The sequence below is a fragment of the Oryza sativa genome, chromosome 9, assembly GCF_034140825.1.
Source record: "Oryza sativa Japonica Group chromosome 9, ASM3414082v1".
NCBI classification, from domain to species: Eukaryota; Viridiplantae; Streptophyta; class Magnoliopsida; order Poales; family Poaceae; genus Oryza; species Oryza sativa.
The window spans coordinates 25336309-25352607 of record NC_089043.1 but is presented as its reverse complement, the minus strand read 5'-3'; the positions used below and the strand labels follow the sequence as shown (position 1 = coordinate 25352607).

The 16299-nt window shown below is 43.3% G+C and overlaps 3 protein-coding genes across 22 annotated transcripts; all 3 read right to left on the bottom strand.

Annotated features, from left to right (window-relative positions):
• Nucleotides 1-2119: 2119 nt before the first annotated feature.
• On the bottom strand, nucleotides 2120-5134 carry LOC9271537 (pentatricopeptide repeat-containing protein At4g01400, mitochondrial). 9 transcript variants are annotated; one of them, XM_066304104.1, is made up of 5 exons: nucleotides 3700-5134; nucleotides 3114-3462; nucleotides 2797-2943; nucleotides 2542-2729; nucleotides 2120-2456 (listed from the first exon to the last, which is right to left on the bottom strand). In XM_066304104.1, exon 1 carries the CDS (start codon nucleotides 5106-5108, stop codon nucleotides 3888-3890), a length of 1221 nt encoding a protein of 406 aa, XP_066160201.1. In that variant the 5' UTR covers nucleotides 5109-5134; the 3' UTR covers nucleotides 2120-2456; nucleotides 2542-2729; nucleotides 2797-2943; nucleotides 3114-3462; nucleotides 3700-3887. The 9 variants fall into 9 exon arrangements, with proteins under 9 accessions (XP_066160201.1, XP_066160198.1, XP_015651387.3 ...); XM_066304101.1 differs by having other exon boundaries at nucleotides 2542-2694; nucleotides 2810-2943; XM_015795901.3 differs by having other exon boundaries at nucleotides 2542-2694; nucleotides 3161-3462.
• Nucleotides 5135-7190: 2056 nt separating this feature from the next.
• On the bottom strand, nucleotides 7191-13043 carry LOC4347677 (uncharacterized). Of its 12 annotated transcripts, none has more exons than XR_010734980.1 (16): nucleotides 12589-13043; nucleotides 11732-11878; nucleotides 11477-11629; nucleotides 11280-11391; nucleotides 10855-11185; nucleotides 10470-10683; nucleotides 10276-10365; nucleotides 9283-9538; nucleotides 9066-9178; nucleotides 8376-8474; nucleotides 8245-8292; nucleotides 8040-8150; nucleotides 7839-7929; nucleotides 7622-7732; nucleotides 7458-7497; nucleotides 7191-7363 (listed from the first exon to the last, which is right to left on the bottom strand). XR_010734980.1 is itself a non-coding variant. In XM_066304099.1 (15 exons), exons 2-14 carry the CDS (start codon nucleotides 11747-11749, stop codon nucleotides 7656-7658), a joined length of 1713 nt encoding a protein of 570 aa, XP_066160196.1. In that variant the 5' UTR covers nucleotides 11750-11878; nucleotides 12589-13043; the 3' UTR covers nucleotides 7191-7497; nucleotides 7622-7655. The 12 variants fall into 12 exon arrangements, 6 of the variants coding, with proteins under 6 accessions (XP_066160196.1, XP_066160197.1, XP_015651244.1 ...); XR_001548570.3 differs by having other exon boundaries at nucleotides 7191-7372; nucleotides 11745-11878; XR_001548571.3 differs by having other exon boundaries at nucleotides 11745-11878.
• Nucleotides 13044-13334: 291 nt separating this feature from the next.
• LOC9267240 (pentatricopeptide repeat-containing protein At4g01400, mitochondrial) lies at nucleotides 13335-15726 on the bottom strand. Its single transcript, XM_066304105.1, has 2 exons — nucleotides 14280-15726; nucleotides 13335-14081 (listed from the first exon to the last, which is right to left on the bottom strand). The coding sequence occupies exon 1, from the start codon at nucleotides 15686-15688 to the stop codon at nucleotides 14468-14470; it is 1221 nt and encodes a 406-aa protein (XP_066160202.1). The 5' UTR covers nucleotides 15689-15726; the 3' UTR covers nucleotides 13335-14081; nucleotides 14280-14467.
• Between the last annotated feature and the right edge of the window lie 573 nt (nucleotides 15727-16299).

Genomic DNA, 16299 nt, shown 5'->3' with positions numbered 1-16299 from the left:
TCTCTCTGGTTATGGGTCTGTTCGGCACAGCTCCAGCTCACAGTAAAACAGTTTCAACTCTACCTAAAATGGGAGTAGAGCTAGTTGGAGCACTTTCACAAAATGAAAGTGGAGCTGGTCTCCCGAAGCTAAATTTAAAAGTTGGAGCTCTGCCAAACATACATTATATATGCCTGACCTGTTAGAATTTACAGGCAAGTAGCTAGTTTATGGAAGATAGAGTAGAAGAGGTACCGATATTTACCCTGAGAAATGTATGCGTCAAAAAAACTAGATTTGAAGAGATGTCCCTCCAAACATTTTTTTAAAGAAGAAATTGTGAGCGCGTTGGAATTAAATATAGGACCTTGATGTTGAAACTATACACCCCTTATCGCTGCACTATCAATTGCATATCTAGCTACCGCAATATCATGAGAAACATCCGCATCAGAAGAAGCAGATGCCAAGTGTGCCCTGCAAAAAGGCCCCAGAGAGATCTCACCATCCGATCCGGGAGTGCGCTCGCCGGGATCCTTGCCTTTCGATTTGCCCGGCACACACGTCGGCGAGCGAGGCGGTAGCGTAGCAACTGCCCAAGAAATCTAGCCGGCGAGAGGGGGATCGAGTGCGTCACGAAGGAGACAGCGAGAATGCAGCAGATAGCAGAGCCAAAATCGAGCTGGTGGCCCAGGAGCAATAGCTTGTTAACATCCATCACAGCACGTGATCAGACGGCATGACAAGGGCGAAATGAAAAAAAAGAACAGAATCATTAACAAATCCGAGGAGGATTGCAGAGAGAGCAAGCAACAGGGCTAGTAGTACACTAGTACTACTCCTAGTGGTGGCCATTTGATAGCAACAAGTAATTAGTAGCTTGCTTTTTACCTCTTTTGTAAATATTTTTTTTAGAGATGGTTAATTTTTATTCGGCCTCTAATCCAACCGAATATACACAGTTATTTAAATTGAAAATTTAGCCCCTCAAACAATCCAATATGATATTTGCTCCTACGAAGATTCGAAGCTAGGGTCTTAGATTGCTACTCACTGCAATCACTAACTACATGTTCTTTCACTCCTCTTGTGTAAACGATCTCTTGAAGGGCGTTCTTAGCATAAGATGGATGATAAACTGAAATTGAGTTTATGATCATATTATTTGAGGATGCAAATGAATGAAGTAAATATTGGTTGATAAGTCGATTTGAAAAGGTTTTCTTAAAACTGTTGATGAAGAAAGTTTTTGTAAAACATATAGTACCGTTCATTAGGGGTTCGGGAAGCGTGGTGTGGTAATCCATAATACATAATCTACTGAGCATAGGACCTTAGCCTATCATTAGGGGGCAGGAAGGAAGAAGGGATGATAAGGAGTAACTTGTCAAAAGGAATTGGTGTCATCTGCAACTTGACATATTTCAGAGGCCAGGATTAATTGCTTGTGTCACTGTCAGGTTTGGTGAGACTCAAAGACAAGGCCCTGGTGAAAGAAAGCTTGTGCTTAGATAAGGTGGGTTGGTTGGGTAATCCTAATCAGAGCTTTAATTTGTTTATGGCCTCACTGATGGGAACTCTGCTTAAGCATTTTTGAGATGGCCACCAAATAAAGAATAACAAAATGTAATAATGGGCAAGAGGTACTAATACCAATGGCTGATGCTGGTTCTAAGTACTTATGCTGCTTTGTTATCATGCAAAGTCACTCAGAAGGTTGGCTCTACATACATCATCAAAGCTAAAGGATGCTAGATAAGTACATACTCCAGCATGTATGATGAGTGACTGTCATGAAAGGATGTCACTCTAGACAGAACAGGGGGGGCCAGATTGCTGTCATGGTGTGCTTAATGCTTCAGTTGCTGTCATGGAGTGCTAATGCTTCAGTTCTTTTTGAGGGGAGAAGGTGACCAAACTGACAGGGCCGTTTCATGGCCTTTCCAAAGGCTCTGGTGATTGGCAGCTTGCGTTGAATCGAACTTGTACGCAGCACTGATGTAATGCATACTCAGGATGATGAGATTAAACCATGCTATTGCTAAGGAGGATGTTTTTGTATGTGTAGCTAAAGAGGATTTCGTTTAAGTTTGACACTGTGTTGTGTGTGCGTTTAGAGGCATCAATAGCACAAGAAATCTGATCACAAGGAAAAGAGATGGATTGATTTGATTCAAAGAAAAGTGAAATACATTTTTGAAAAAAAAAATATATTCGGTTGCCTTCGCTATACTACAAGAAGGAAAAAAGAAAAGTAAAATACCTGAACATATTAGCTAGTAGCCCACAAGTATCACAATGCACACACCAAAAATGATCAAGGATATAATCACTAACCAAAAAAAAAAAGAGAACTGAAATACACCTGTCTCTATCTCTATGTTCAGAGCAGGTAAAGACGGGGCAGCAAGAGGTGTGTTCATCGGTAATTTTTCCTTCAAAAATTGGTTGTGTGATGTTGACAATTCCCTCGGATTCTGGTGGAATGATTTTAGCATGCCAAACATAATTAGGTTGCTAGAGGATAGCAATAGGGAATGATAACCTGAGATAAAAAATTACCTTGTAGTCATACAATGAGGCACTCCAAACCACTATCTCAGGAGGGTTTCCCGATAGGTATGATGCATTAGAGAGAGATGATTCAACACTGGCCAGAACATTGCGCACTCTGTACTCAACTTCCTCTTCTGTGAAAATGAGGCCCGCTTGTACCTGTTATGCTCCATCAATGCATGCAATCAGGAGATCTGGATATGTTAGATGGCTAGCAGTGAAGGTTTGCATAAACTCTTAAGCTCAATTCTCAACATAAACCTTGCATAGTGACCTCATTTACAAGCTTGAGAACAACATCTTCAGCATTTCCCAAGCCTATGAGAAGATCAGACTCCTGAGACTTCAAAACCATCTTAAGATCTTCCAAAGCAAAAAGTAGCAGTTCCAGCATCGTGTCTGAGTAACCTGCAAAGGATAAAAAGGCTAATGTTAAAGCCAACTGCCAGTGTGATTACTTGCGATTCTTGCACTACATAATACAGATTACAGTATAATTTCGCACGATGTTACTTGTATATGAATGTTAACACCAGATTCTAATACCCATTTCCACAGCATAACTTGATAAAACACACCTCGATCTCATCCCTTCCAATTAAAACCTTCATGATCTGACACATACCACATAAGTAAAGGTGCAGGTCTCCTCAAGAAGTTGGGACTGAAAGGCAGTTGTTCTTTCCATTTACTAGCGTCTATTTTAAGGCAAACCATATGTTTCACTTTTCTGAATCAGCAGAACCAGAAAGTACCATCCCGCACTACAACCAATCCACAGCTTACGCTTTGATTCGGCAGCCGAAAAAACCACGACTTCGGTTTTTACTGCACATTTCTACAAAACCACGAATCCTGGCATCAAAGCTTTGGGCTTTGGCAGATTATAAGATCTGCGAATGCAGAATCTGGGTGCTGCCGTTGCAGCTACAGGAAAGCACAATTGAAGAGGCATAAGAAAAAGTAAATGATCTACTCGATTCAGAGTAAATGTATTTGAAAATTACTACTAGAACAGAGTATGGTTTTAACTAACAAGCATCAGAAATTCAGAATCTACATACAAAATGTACTACCAAAACAGTGCTAGAACTCAATATCAATAGCGCTACATGCTTAATTAAGGGCAATAGCTTTTTTTTTTCTTGAAACAGGATAGTGTACCTTAGTTGAAGTCAAACAATATCTCCTAACCTGCATATAAACAAATAAACTCAAATATCAAATTAGCTGCATACGATGAGAAAAATGGTTGCGGTCCACATTTTGCACATCATCTACTGTTTTCTTTCAAAACTGATTGTTACAACACACCAGAAAATAGGTGTTCCTTGCATCCATGCCACATGATATCATGTCCAGGTACTCCTTGAATTTATGTTTGAGCGGTGCTTTATTCCTTTCATCACTTGCAACAAAACCACCTCGACATTATCCTCATCACTACAAACACTCCTGATCACTGAACTCCAGGTCTCAGCATGTGGAACCATCCCAAGATCAAGCATTCGAGTCATCATCCCTGCAGCCTCATTAACCTTCCCAACTGCACAGCATCCCTTAATCACTGAATGTAACACAGAGAAATGTGGTAGTAACCCTTTGCCCAACATATCATCAAGGTATGCCTCTGCCTTGTCATATAATCCATTCACACACAACCCATTCACCACCGCAGTATATGTCACCGCATTTGGCGCGCACCCACTCTCCCTCATATCTCCGAACACCTTGCAGGCATCCAGTGGCCGTCCCTCACGACACACTCCGACGATGACCGTGTTGTAATGTACAATGTCAGGTGAGACCCCACGGCCTCGCATGAGGCACAGCAAGCGGTAAGCCTCTCGAAGCTGCTTCTTACGGCAGAGCGCATTCAGCACGGTGGTGTATGCCAGTGGGTCAGCAGGGATGCCCCTGTGGAGCATTTCGTCGAGCAGGGTGGCCGCAGTGTGGACCTGGCCCCTGCGGCAGAGTGACTGGGTCAGGATGCGGTATGTCTCGGCGTTGGGAGACACATGGAGGGAGCGGAGGCGATGGAAGAGGGAGATTGACACGGCGAGGTGGCCGGAGCGGGTGGCGGCTTCGATGAGCAGGTTGTGCGAGGCGAGGACGAGCGGCTCGGGGAGGGGAAGGCGGGTGGAGACGTCGCGGAGGAGGTGTAGCGCGCACGGGAAGTAGGAAGCGGTGGAGGAGAGAACGGAGAGGAGGCGGAGGAGAAGCTCGGGGTGGAGCGGCAACGGGCTGGGGCCGGAGACGAAGAGGGAGTTGAAGGTGGAGAGGAAGAGGTGAGGCTGCCGGCGGAGGCGGAGCGCGGAGAGGAGCAGCGGGAGGAGGATCCGCGGGGAGGGCGGCGACGGGAGGCGGCGCAGGAGCGCGAGCGCGTGGGGGAGGTGTTCGCGGCGGCGGGAGAGGCGGAGCGCGAGCGCGTGGAGCGTCGACGGGTGGGGCGCGGTGGTCGGCGCGGTGACGGTGACTAGCTCGAGCGCGAGGAGCGGGTCCGACTGGGAGGTCACGAGCTTGTGCAGCCGCGCCGGCGAGATCGGCGGCGGCGCCGGTGGCGACGGGAGCATCGGCGAGGCCGTGATGGCGTGGGCTCGAACTGGGAGACGGGGACCGAACGATGAAGATGATCGTGTACTGGCGTAGGCTTTGGCCCAACAAAACATGGGCTTGGCCCCAAAGTGGAGCCTTATAGTTAGGAGGGCTACTTGTTCTCTCGGGCCATTCATATGGGCTCTGGACCATGTCTTGAATTCTTTGCGGCCTCGCACTTCAACCCAACTACCCAATTAGAGCAAGTACAATAGCAGACTATCAGTCACCTATAAATATATTTTAAAGAGATAAAAGATAAGAGAGAAGAACAGCGAGCTATATATCTGTAGCCAGTTGCAGCACAACCTCCAAGACATAATGTGTGTATGATAGGTGGGATCATGCATTAATTGTATAGTAAGCAACTATTACATAATGTGTGTATGATAGGTGGGATCATGCATTAATTGTATAGTAAGCAACTATTACATAATGTGTGTATGATAGGTGGGATCATGCATTAATTCTATAGTAAGCAACTATTGTATAAATTAGCTATTAAATTGGCTATAGATGATTTGGAGCTAGCAGTTGGCTATACTATTAAACTTGCTCATGGAGAGTAGGAAGAGAGAACATGGAGTGAATAGTGATGCTGGCTTCAAATAGTTTCAACTTTCAAAACACCCATTTTACACAGAATTTATGTTTGTTCGGGAGATAGCGTACAGGTGAGAGTTCGTAATATCTTTTTCAAGACATCATATGGTATCTGAATTTGATTGATCACATAAGAAAATCAGCTAGAGCGGCACATATTTTCTATTATTATATAGTTGTAATTCACTCAATATTAATTATTAAAAATGAGCTTTCATATATAAGTGGTGTACACACGTAAAACGATAAAACCATTAACGCATGATTACTTGAGTTTTAATTATTAACTAGTAAAAATATCAAGTTTTAATTATTATATACTTAAAAATTATTTTATATTTTATAACTTTTATATAGAAAGTTTCCGTACAAAGCACATTGTTTAGTAGTTAAAAAAAATGTGGTAACAAAATCTAAGGTATAATTTACATATTAGGCTTAGTTCGGCAGCCTGTATTAACACATCTTCCTCATGTTCCGCGTGCACGATTTTTAAATTGTTATTTCAAAATCTATATGAAAGTTATTTAAAATATCATATTAATCGATTAATCAAACTGACAGGGCCGTTTCATGGCCTTTCCAAAGGCTCTGGTGATTGGCAGCTTGCGTTGAATCGAACTTGTACGCAGCACTGATGTAATGCATACTCAGGATGATGAGATTAAACCATGCTATTGCTAAGGAGGATGTTTTTGTATGTGTAGCTAAACAGGATTTCGTTTAAGTTTGACACGGTGTGTTGTGTGTGCATTTAGAGGCTTCAATAGCACAAGAAATCTGATCACAAGGAAAAGAGATGGATTGATTTGATTCAAAGAAAAGTGAAATACATTTTTGAAAAAAAGATTCGGTTGCATTCGCTATACTATAAGAGGGAAAATAAAAGTAAAATACCCGAACATATTAGCTAGTAGCCCACGAGTTTTAAACTGTTCCTACAATTCCACAGCACATTACGAGTCCAAACAGGCAGTACAGTGAAAACTATGGAGTTTGTTATGGTATACAAATTGGGAAAAGAAAGAAGCTCAAAGGAACTCGGCAATATCTCAAACCACACATCATTTTTAGCCAGAAAATTTGACATGACTACCCTCAAAAAAAAAACTGAAGAACATACACCAGAATGCATGCACTCCAGTTCAGCGTTTATTGAACCCCTACTACACCCAAAAATTTAACCCAAGCGAGGCACTCAGGATTCCATGGCCTCACCATCAAGAATACATCTAAAGAAATTCCTTCGATGGAAAGTTATATTAATTCATTTTGCTGGAGAATAGTTTAGTAGGGTGTTAGCCACTGGCTTGAAAAACAATTTGGAACAGATGAAAGAATGCACCCAATTGGCATGAAATATTAGTTCATTTTGTACTTCTATCTATGTCGAGCCATATAAAACAAGACTACAAGAGAGTACAAATGTGGCACGATTAGACATTACTTGCACGATGGGGTCAAAAGTTTGTATGATTAGATTTAGACAACTCTTGTAATGTAGGGTTCAAGGTTGATTTTGAGCTAGGTCCATAAACAAAAACAGCTTTAAGAACCACCAGAAAGTTCATCAGGAGTGCGAATTGCATCTCATCTTCTTGTGCCGACTTGCTATCAAACCTGCTCGATGCTGTTTTTCCTTTCATTCAACATATATTGCATTTCATTTTGAAATTCCAGAAAATGATATGAAGATTAAGAGTAAATAAGTAATCTACACATACAATTCTGTACAGTGTTCAATATTCATCTCCTTTTTGCCACCTAAGACATGAAGCAAAAAAAGTACAGAAGTGTCAACGGGCACATTGGGATCAAGTTCTTAGAAAAAAATGCTTCCAACGATCAAGTTAGTATAATCGAGAAGTCAGTTAATGGATAAGGTTACCAGACATCTAAGTAGGATGGAACTCCATTGCTGGCTAAGCGCCAGTCTCTTTGATCCATTCGCACAGCAAGGAGTTCACTTCATCAGGAACTTCATCATGTGGAGCATGACCTGACACATTTCAGTATGAGAAGAAAAAAACTAACATCAGTAACCCCTAACCCCTGAAGACGTTCATGAATGAGAACTTGCGCACAGGAGAGAGAGAGAGATTCACCTGCATCTAGCTCTCTAATATGGACCTTGCTGCAATGCTCCCTAAGCATGGAAACAAATGACTTGGATTTTGTAAGTGGATCTTTCATTCCCTTGTTTCCCCAAAAAAAGCACATGAAGGTAGTATTAGCTATCCGCATGTTGCAGTAACTAAATTAGGTACCGGTATGAATCCACACCATTTTTTTATATCAGAAAATACCTGAACAATTAAGATTTTTCCACCAAAAGAATCAAATAAAAAGTTGAGAGGAATGGAAAGATTGAAACTGAATATGCTCTCAATAACGGTTGCTGCGCCAGGATCATATGACTGAATTTGTCTGTCAAGGAAAAAGAATTGCAGGCTATACTGCATATATCAACGGTTAAGTCTATGATAAATATACTTTGTGATCTGAGGATACAGCTCTTATTATCTCATCCACAAGTGGCTTGTCAACCCGTTCAGTTCTCTGCACAGGAATTTTTCGGTATTGCTTAGTAACCATGTATTATTTAAATATTTGAGGAAGCAATAACCACATCATACACGTACTGTAGGATAGTATTCCTTAAGAATGCCTCCTGCTCTTGACCTCAAGAAGAGCAGAAGGAGGCGTGCCTGCAAACTGGAAAGCCATGAAGTCCGTCCTTCCTGTTTGTATTTTTCATTCAGTAGCATTGAGTTAATTTGTAGCGGAAGTAATATAGTTCCAGTGCTAAAAATTCGATCCTAAATAGTACGATTTATTTTTGCTGCTGTCAGATTATCATTCCACAAACACTGGTTGATATAAGCACAAAAGATATGTATCTGAAACATTAAATTGTTAGCCTTATCTATGCTACTATTCAGAGTTTTAAATGCTTTAATAATTCCAACAAACTAGAAATAACATGCACATTGCATTTGAATGATACAACAGTTTCTACAAGAGAGGAGCTTGCGCTAGGTTAGCCAAAAAGAACTGCTGAGATTTTAGTGTGCATATTTTCAATCGTCCTAAGTCTAAAGTAACACGAAAATGTATGAGAAAGAGCCCATGTGAATACAATGCCTCAGACATTTAATAAGATACAATATTTCCACTCATTTTTTTTATAACAAGCATATAGCCACTAACCAGTGCCACTGTTACTAATGCAATATTAGTAAGTCTTTGACCTATGAGTATCATTCAGATAAGATGTACTAGCTAAAATAATTCAAATGTAGAACAGTTTCAGTGAATGCTGGTCGCCTTACTTCACTTAATGGAATAAAAGAGTAACTTGGCACAACTGAACCAGCTGTATTCAAAAGGATCAGAGACCTTGCAAGAGAAGGCCATAAGCTGGCAGTAATAGAACAGATATAACCTGACAATATTATGAAGAAATGAATTAATTAAGGTTGTTTTGGGTAAACGATGTGTTGCCCATCACCCCCAGAAACGTCGAAAGATTTATAAATCAAAATATACCTCCGATTGAGTTACCAACAAGATGAACAGGCTCCTTCACAACATCAACAATGAAGTCTCTCAGTAATTCCGACCATAAAAGTTCTGAATAGTTGATATTTGGTTTCTCTGATTTCCCGAAGCCAAGAAGGGTAATTGCCCAAACTTGGCATCCCTGATCAGCAATGGCACCTATATTATCACGAAAATGCTGTAGGGAAGCTCCAAATCCATGCACAAGAAGAACCGAAGGACCCTCATGACCAACAGAGGTATACTGCCAATACATGTTTCAAAACAATTAAATTAGGAACTTAGCTGCACAGGAAATACAGGAAGCGGAAAACAAGTACATTGAATACATGATGCATTACATAGAACTAAAAAAATCATAAAAACAATATGATGTCATCAGAAACAGGGGTCTATACTAGCATATTAGGTGTTGTGTATATTGATATTTGATAGCATTCATGCAATAGACTAACAACAAAAACTGTGTTAATTATATAGAAACACAACGCTAATACCGATATACAGTCCATACAAAGCAGAACTTTGTCAAGGCCTGGCAATCAAATAAAACAAAAACATGGGAACCGGGACACAAGATTTTCCAACTTTCTACAGTAAAAAATATGGGCTTGGAAGAAGAGCTGCTGCCCTGCTGGATGGAACTTTTAAATGGTTCAGCTGAAATCCTAGTTAGTTTCAGAGATACTAATATGGGATAGAAGAAAATGTTTTATGCTTACCTATCTAGGGGTCTGTATCGGCAACCAGAAGGTGGAAGGATCCAAGTGCAAAGATGAATAGTTCAGAGGATAATACATTGGTCCTTTTTAGTGGTTGACCAAGCCATCACAATTCATTTTAACGACTAACATTGCTGATTGTAATTATATCCAATTCTAGGACTACTTGCATTTGACATGATTCCTGTTACATAGATAAGTTATGGTTTCTGATGCAGTAGAGATAGAGAGTGTGGATCTTGAAGTTAACTAATAGTACCTGTATAAGATGACCTTTCCATCTCCAGATTCTGACAGGGTAATTTCCTTCAATGCATACTTGGGATTTCAAGGCCAAGAGCCAATACCACTTTCATGTTCAGAAAGACATTGTTAGAGGAAAACAAGATCACCGAAAAGAGGAGGAAAAGGTATGGACGAATGGTTTTGAGAACAGGACAGTTACAAAAGTACCTCCATTGAACAGATAGCATCTACTGCTGCTGTCACTGTAGGTGTTGAGTATCCAAATGGTGATATAAATCCAGCATTCCGGTCTCTCTCATACTGAATAGTTTCATGGTAAACTCTCCTCTTGGATATAACTCCAAGCTGAAGTGCAGGACCAAACAAAGTGCAAAACGAGGCACCATCTCTAGTTTCAGTTAACCGTACTTTATCATGCAACCTGGATATGAAATTTAAACAAAGCCTGTTATCAGAAAAATCATTGATGACTGATATGACATCATAGACTGCATTTACCTTATGAGCTAGGCAACATTTTCAAATACAAAGTTACAAACATACCAATAGTGCTGAATGTAATTAGATTTTAAAAAGAAGTGGTGCGACGTACTCTTGCCAACTAGCCTTCCCTGTTCCTTCTAGGTATTTCAGGTATGCAGCTAAAGCATCCAAAGTGATTTCCGTTCCACCTCTAACTTCTGTTGAGCTTTCTGATGTGAACATTGAATTTTGGATCTTCCTCCCTGACATAGCATAATATGCAGTGGTATCCTCTCCTCCATCGCTGCCACTTGATGCAACACCGGTTTTGACATTTATCTGGCTGAGAGTCTTTTTAAGAATAGATCTGGCTGATGTGCCCTTGAGAGGAACCCAATTATTCTCTGACGTTCTACTCTCTTTAAGAAACCCTTTTAGTTCTTCCAGTGTGGGGAGAGAACCTGAACAGGAAATTGTCATGGTATCATAATGCACACACCAAAAATGATCAAGGATATAATCACTAACCAAAAAAAAAAGAGAACTGAAATACACCTGTCTCTATCTCTATGTTCAGAGCAGGTAAAGACGGGGCAGCAAGAGGTGTGTTCATCGGTAATTTTTCCTTCAAAAATTGGTTGTGTGATGTTGACAATTCCCTCGGATTCTGGTGGAATGATTTTAGCATGCCAAACATAATTAGGTTGCTAGAGGATAGCAATAGGGAATGATAACCTGAGATACAAAATTACCTTGTAGTCATACAATGAGGCACTCCAAACCACTATCTCAGGAGGGTTTCCCGATAGGAATGATGCATTAGAGAGAGATGATTCAACACTGGCCAGAACATTGCGCACTCTGTACTCAACTTCCTCTTCTGTGAAAATGAGGCCCGCTTGTACCTGTTATGCTCCATCAATGCATGCAATCAGGAGATCTGGATATGTTAGATGGCTAGCAGTGAAGGTTTGCATAAACTCTTAAGCTCAATTCTCAACATAAACCTTGCATAGTGACCTCATTTACAAGCTTGAGAACAACATCTTCAGCATTTCCCAAGCCTATGAGAAGATCAGACTCCTGAGACTTCAAAACCATCTTAAGATCTTCCAAAGCAAAAAGTAGCAGTTCCAGCATCGTGTCTGAGTAACCTGCAAAGGATAAAAAGGCTAATGTCAATGCCAACTGTCAGTGTGATTACTTGGGATTCTTGCACTGCATAATACAGATTACAGTATAACTTTGCACGCTGTTACTTGTATATGAATGTTAACATCAGATTCTGATACCCATTTCCACAGCATGACTTGATAAAACACACCCTTGATCTCGTCCATTCCAATCAAAACCTTCATGATCTGGCACATACCAGATAGTGGAGGTGCAGGTCTCCTCAAGAAGTTGGGACTGAAAAGCAGTTGTTCTCTCCATTTACTAGCGTCTATTTTAAGGCAAACCATATGTTTCACTTTTATGCTAGGGAATTTCTGAATTAGCAGAACCAGAAAGTATCATCCCGCACTACAACCAATCCACAGCTTACACTTTGATTCGGCAGCCAAAAAACCTACGACTTCGGTTTACTGCACATTTCTACAAAACCACGAATCCTGGCATCAAAGTCACTAGATTTTGCACAAACGTAGCAAAAAAAAAAAACGTAGCCAGGTTACCGGGCACGCGAGAGACAGTACACAGTAAACACCAAAGTGCAAGCGTCCGATCAAACCACCGCGCGATCCGTAAGACATTGTGTCGAACACATCGCACACACTTCCCACAGCCCCCGGGCATTCCAAAACCAGTGGCTCAGTGAGACATTTGCTGCAAGGGGCTAGCAAGCGCAGTAGTAGCAGCGTACCGTCGAGGATGCGGCGGTCGAAGACGTAGAGCGGCAGGACGGGCCGGCGCGGCTCGGCAGCCACCGCGGCGGCGAGGCCCGGGTGGTCGTCGACGCGGAGGTCATGCTTGAACCACACGACCGCCGCGGCCGCGGGGGCCTTCACGGCACCGGAGCTGGCGACCACGAGCCTCCGGCGGAGGAGGAGGCGGGGGTCGCGCGGGGCGGAGAGGCCGAGGTGGTGGTGGTGGTGGCCGAGGCGGAGCGCGAGGAGAGCCATGGGAGGAGTGTGGCGGCGGCAGCGGCAGCAGCAGCAGCCATAGGTGGGGCGGGATAAGAAGCGCGGGGCTAGGGCGCCACCATGGCGAAAGTTGTGGCGGAGGACGGCTGCTCGGAGATCTCTATGGAGGTTTCTGTGGCGGCGGTGATCCCGCGCCGTGGGCCGGTGGGGCTCCCCCGCAACGAAACAGAGCCGCAGGAGGAAACGCATACAAACCGCACGGTTATCGCCCGGCTATCACGTGCGGTAAATATTTCAGTTTTAAACCACGGTAGTTACTGTGATAACCGTCAAATCGAGCGAGGATAGTAACCCACTGAAAACGGTTTGGTAAACCCTATTCATGACCACTTCGGTTTGGTAAACCCTATTCATGACCACTTTTTTTTTCTCTTCTGAAATTAGCAGGAATTTGTATCAAAATTTAGACATGGCCTAATCAATTAGGCGCAAATGATTCAGCACGAAACGAGTAGTCCAGAGTGAATAAGCAAATGTCAATGGACACCGTATGGCATTACATAATCAGTACAATACGATTACACGTTTGCATTTCCAATACGTGTACATAATCATTTTTTAAATCTAAAATCTCAAGAATCCATCATTTTTTTATCTCCTGAATGAAGGGGGGCTTGTTCTAAGTCTATACAAGATAGACTCATAGTACATAGCATGGCCACTGTTACCGGTAATCGCTGGTAATTTTGAATTCTTGAAAGGTACATCACCCAGTGAAAATAGAATTACAAAAATTTCTCTACTTCAGCACACAAAACTCTCTGAGGCAGTACCGCACTACCTATGCAGTCACAGGGAGAGGATACCACCGGGCACGGCAAGTACGACGAGGTCAGTGGGTGCACAAAAATGTAGCAAGCCGTGCGAGTGAACCATCCAGATCCCAGCAGCTTTGCCGCGTTGTATCAGGAAATCAAATAGTCGTAAAACCTTTGTCTGCACCTGCAACGATATGTATAGTGTATGCTTGTCGTGAGAAGATCAGATGCACCTTGACAACAGCAGTTGGAATTCAGCCAACGTCCAGTGAGCTTCCCATATTTGCCGTGAGATGATCTCCATGCTGAATTGCTGATCCTTCACTCAGCTGAGTCAGCTCCTGCTGCCAAAACATTATAGTTTCCACAAAGTACACAGAACTGGGGTCTAACAAAATCCAGAAAACATGAACCAAGGTGAACCAAAATCTTTGGGCTTTGGCAGATTATAAGATCTGCGAATGCACACAATTGAAGAGGCATAAGAAAAAGTATAAATGATCAACTGGATTCAGAGTAGAACAAAGTATGGTCTTTAACTAACAAGCATCAGAAATTCAGAATCAACCTTCAAAATGTACTACCAAAACAATCATATGAATCACATTAATTAAGGGCGATAACTTTTTTTTTCTTGCAATAGGATAGCATACCTTAGTTGAAGTCAGACAATATCTCCTAACCTGCATATAAACAAATAAACTCAAATATCAAATTAGCTGCATACGATGAGAAAAATGGTTGTGGTCCACATTTTGCACATCATCTACTGTTTCCTTTCAAAACTGATTGTTACAACACACCATAAAATAGGTGTTCCTTGCATCCATGCCACATGATATCATGTCCAAGTACTCCTTGAATTTATGTTTGAGAGGTGCTTTATTCCTTTCATCACTTGCAACAAAACCACCTCGACATTATCCTCATCACTACAAACACTCCTGATCACTGAACTCCAGGTCTCAGCATGTGGAACCATTCCAAGATCAAGCATTCGAGTCATCATCCCTGCAGCCTCATTGACCTTCCCAACTGCACAGCATCCCTTAATCACTGAATGGAACACAGAGAAATGTGGTAGTAACCCTTTGCCCAACATATCATCAAGGTATGCCTCTGCCTTGTCATATAATCCACTCACACACAACCTATTGACCACCGCAGTATATGCCACCGCATTTGGCGCGCACCCACTCTCCCTCATATCTCTGAACACCTTGCAGGCATCCAGTGGCCGTCCCTCACGGCACATTCCGACGATGACCGTGTTGTAATGTACAATGTCAGGTGAGACCTCACGGCCTCGCATGAGGCACAGCAAGCGGTAAGCCTCTCGAAGCTGCTTCTTACGGCAGAGCGCGTTCAGCACGGTGGTGTATGCCAGTGGGTCAGCAGGGATGCCCCTGTGGAGCATTTCGTCGAGCAGGTTGGCTGCAGTGCGGACCTGGCCCCTGCGGCATAGTGACTGGGTCAGGATGCGGTATGTCTCGGCGTTGGGAGACACATGGAGGGAGCGGAGGCGATGGAAGAGGGAGATTGACACGGCGAGGTGGCCGGAGCGGGCGGCGGCTTCGATGAGCAGGTTGTGCGAGGCGAGGACGAGCGGCTCGGGGAGGGGAAGGCGGGTGGAGACGTCGCGGAGGAGGTGCAGCGCGCACGGGAAGTAGGAAGCGGTGGAAGAGAGAACGGAGAGGAGGCGGAGGAGAAGCTCGGGGTGGAGCGGCAACGGGCTGGAGCCGGAGACGAAGAGGGAGTTGAAGGTGGAGAGGAAGAGGTGAGGCTGCCGGCGGAGGCGGAGCGCGGAGAGGAGCAGCGGGAGGAGGATCCGCGGGGAGGGCGGCGACGGGAGGCGGCGCAGGAGCGCGAGCGCGTGGGGGAGGTGTTCGCGGCGGCGGGAGAGGCGGAGCGCGAGCGCGTGGAGCGTCGACGGGTGGGGCGCGGTGGTCGGCGCGGTGACGGTGACGAGCTCGAGCGCGAGGAGCGGGTCCGGCTGGGAGGTCACGAGCTTGTGCAGCCGCGCCGGCGAGATCGGCGGCGGCGCCGGTGGCGACGGGAGCATCGGCGCGGCCGTGATGGCGTGGGCTCGAACTGGGAGATGGGAACCGAACGAGGAAGATGGTGGTGTACTGGTGTAGGCTCCGGCCCAACAAAACATGGGCTTGGCCCAAAGTGGAGCCTAATAGTTAGTAGGCTACTTGTTGTCTCGGGCCATTCATATGGGCTGTGGACCATGATGTCTTGAATTCTTCCCGGCCTCACACTTCAACCCAACTTCCCAAGTATGGAGAGTAGGAAGAGAGAACATGGAGTGATGCTGCTGGCTTCAAATAGTCTCAAAACACACATTTGAACAGAATTTATGTTTGTTCAGGAGATAGCGTACAGGTGAGAGTTCGTAATATCTTTTTCAAGACATCATATGGTATCTTATATCTGAATTTTATGATTGATCACATAAGAAAATCAGCTAGAGCGGCACATATTTTCTATTTTTATATAGTTGTAATTCAGTCAATATTAATTATTAAAAATGAGATTTCATATATAAGTGGTGTGCAATAAGAATGAAGTTTAAGTGCACACGTAAAACGATAAAACCATTAACGCATGATTACTCGAGTTTTAATTATTAACTAGTAAAAATATCAAGTTTTAATTATTACATACTTA

Coding starts and splice junctions, on each gene's coding strand:
- LOC9271537 (XM_066304104.1), bottom strand. CDS start 5,108: ATGCTCCCGTCGCCACCGGCGCCGCCGCCGATCTCGCCGGCGCGGCTG.
- LOC4347677 (XM_015795757.3), bottom strand. CDS start 12,847: ATGGCTCTCCTCGCGCTCCGCCTCGGCCACCACCACCACCACCTCGGC. Junction 11,392..11,476: donor CCTCATTGTATGACTACAAG/GTAATTTTGTAT, acceptor TCATTCCACCAG/AATCCGAGGGAATTGTCAAC. Junction 11,186..11,279: donor GAACATAGAGATAGAGACAG/GTGTATTTCAGT, acceptor TTTCCTGTTCAG/GTTCTCTCCCCACACTGGAA.
- LOC9267240 (XM_066304105.1), bottom strand. CDS start 15,688: ATGCTCCCGTCGCCACCGGCGCCGCCGCCGATCTCGCCGGCGCGGCTG.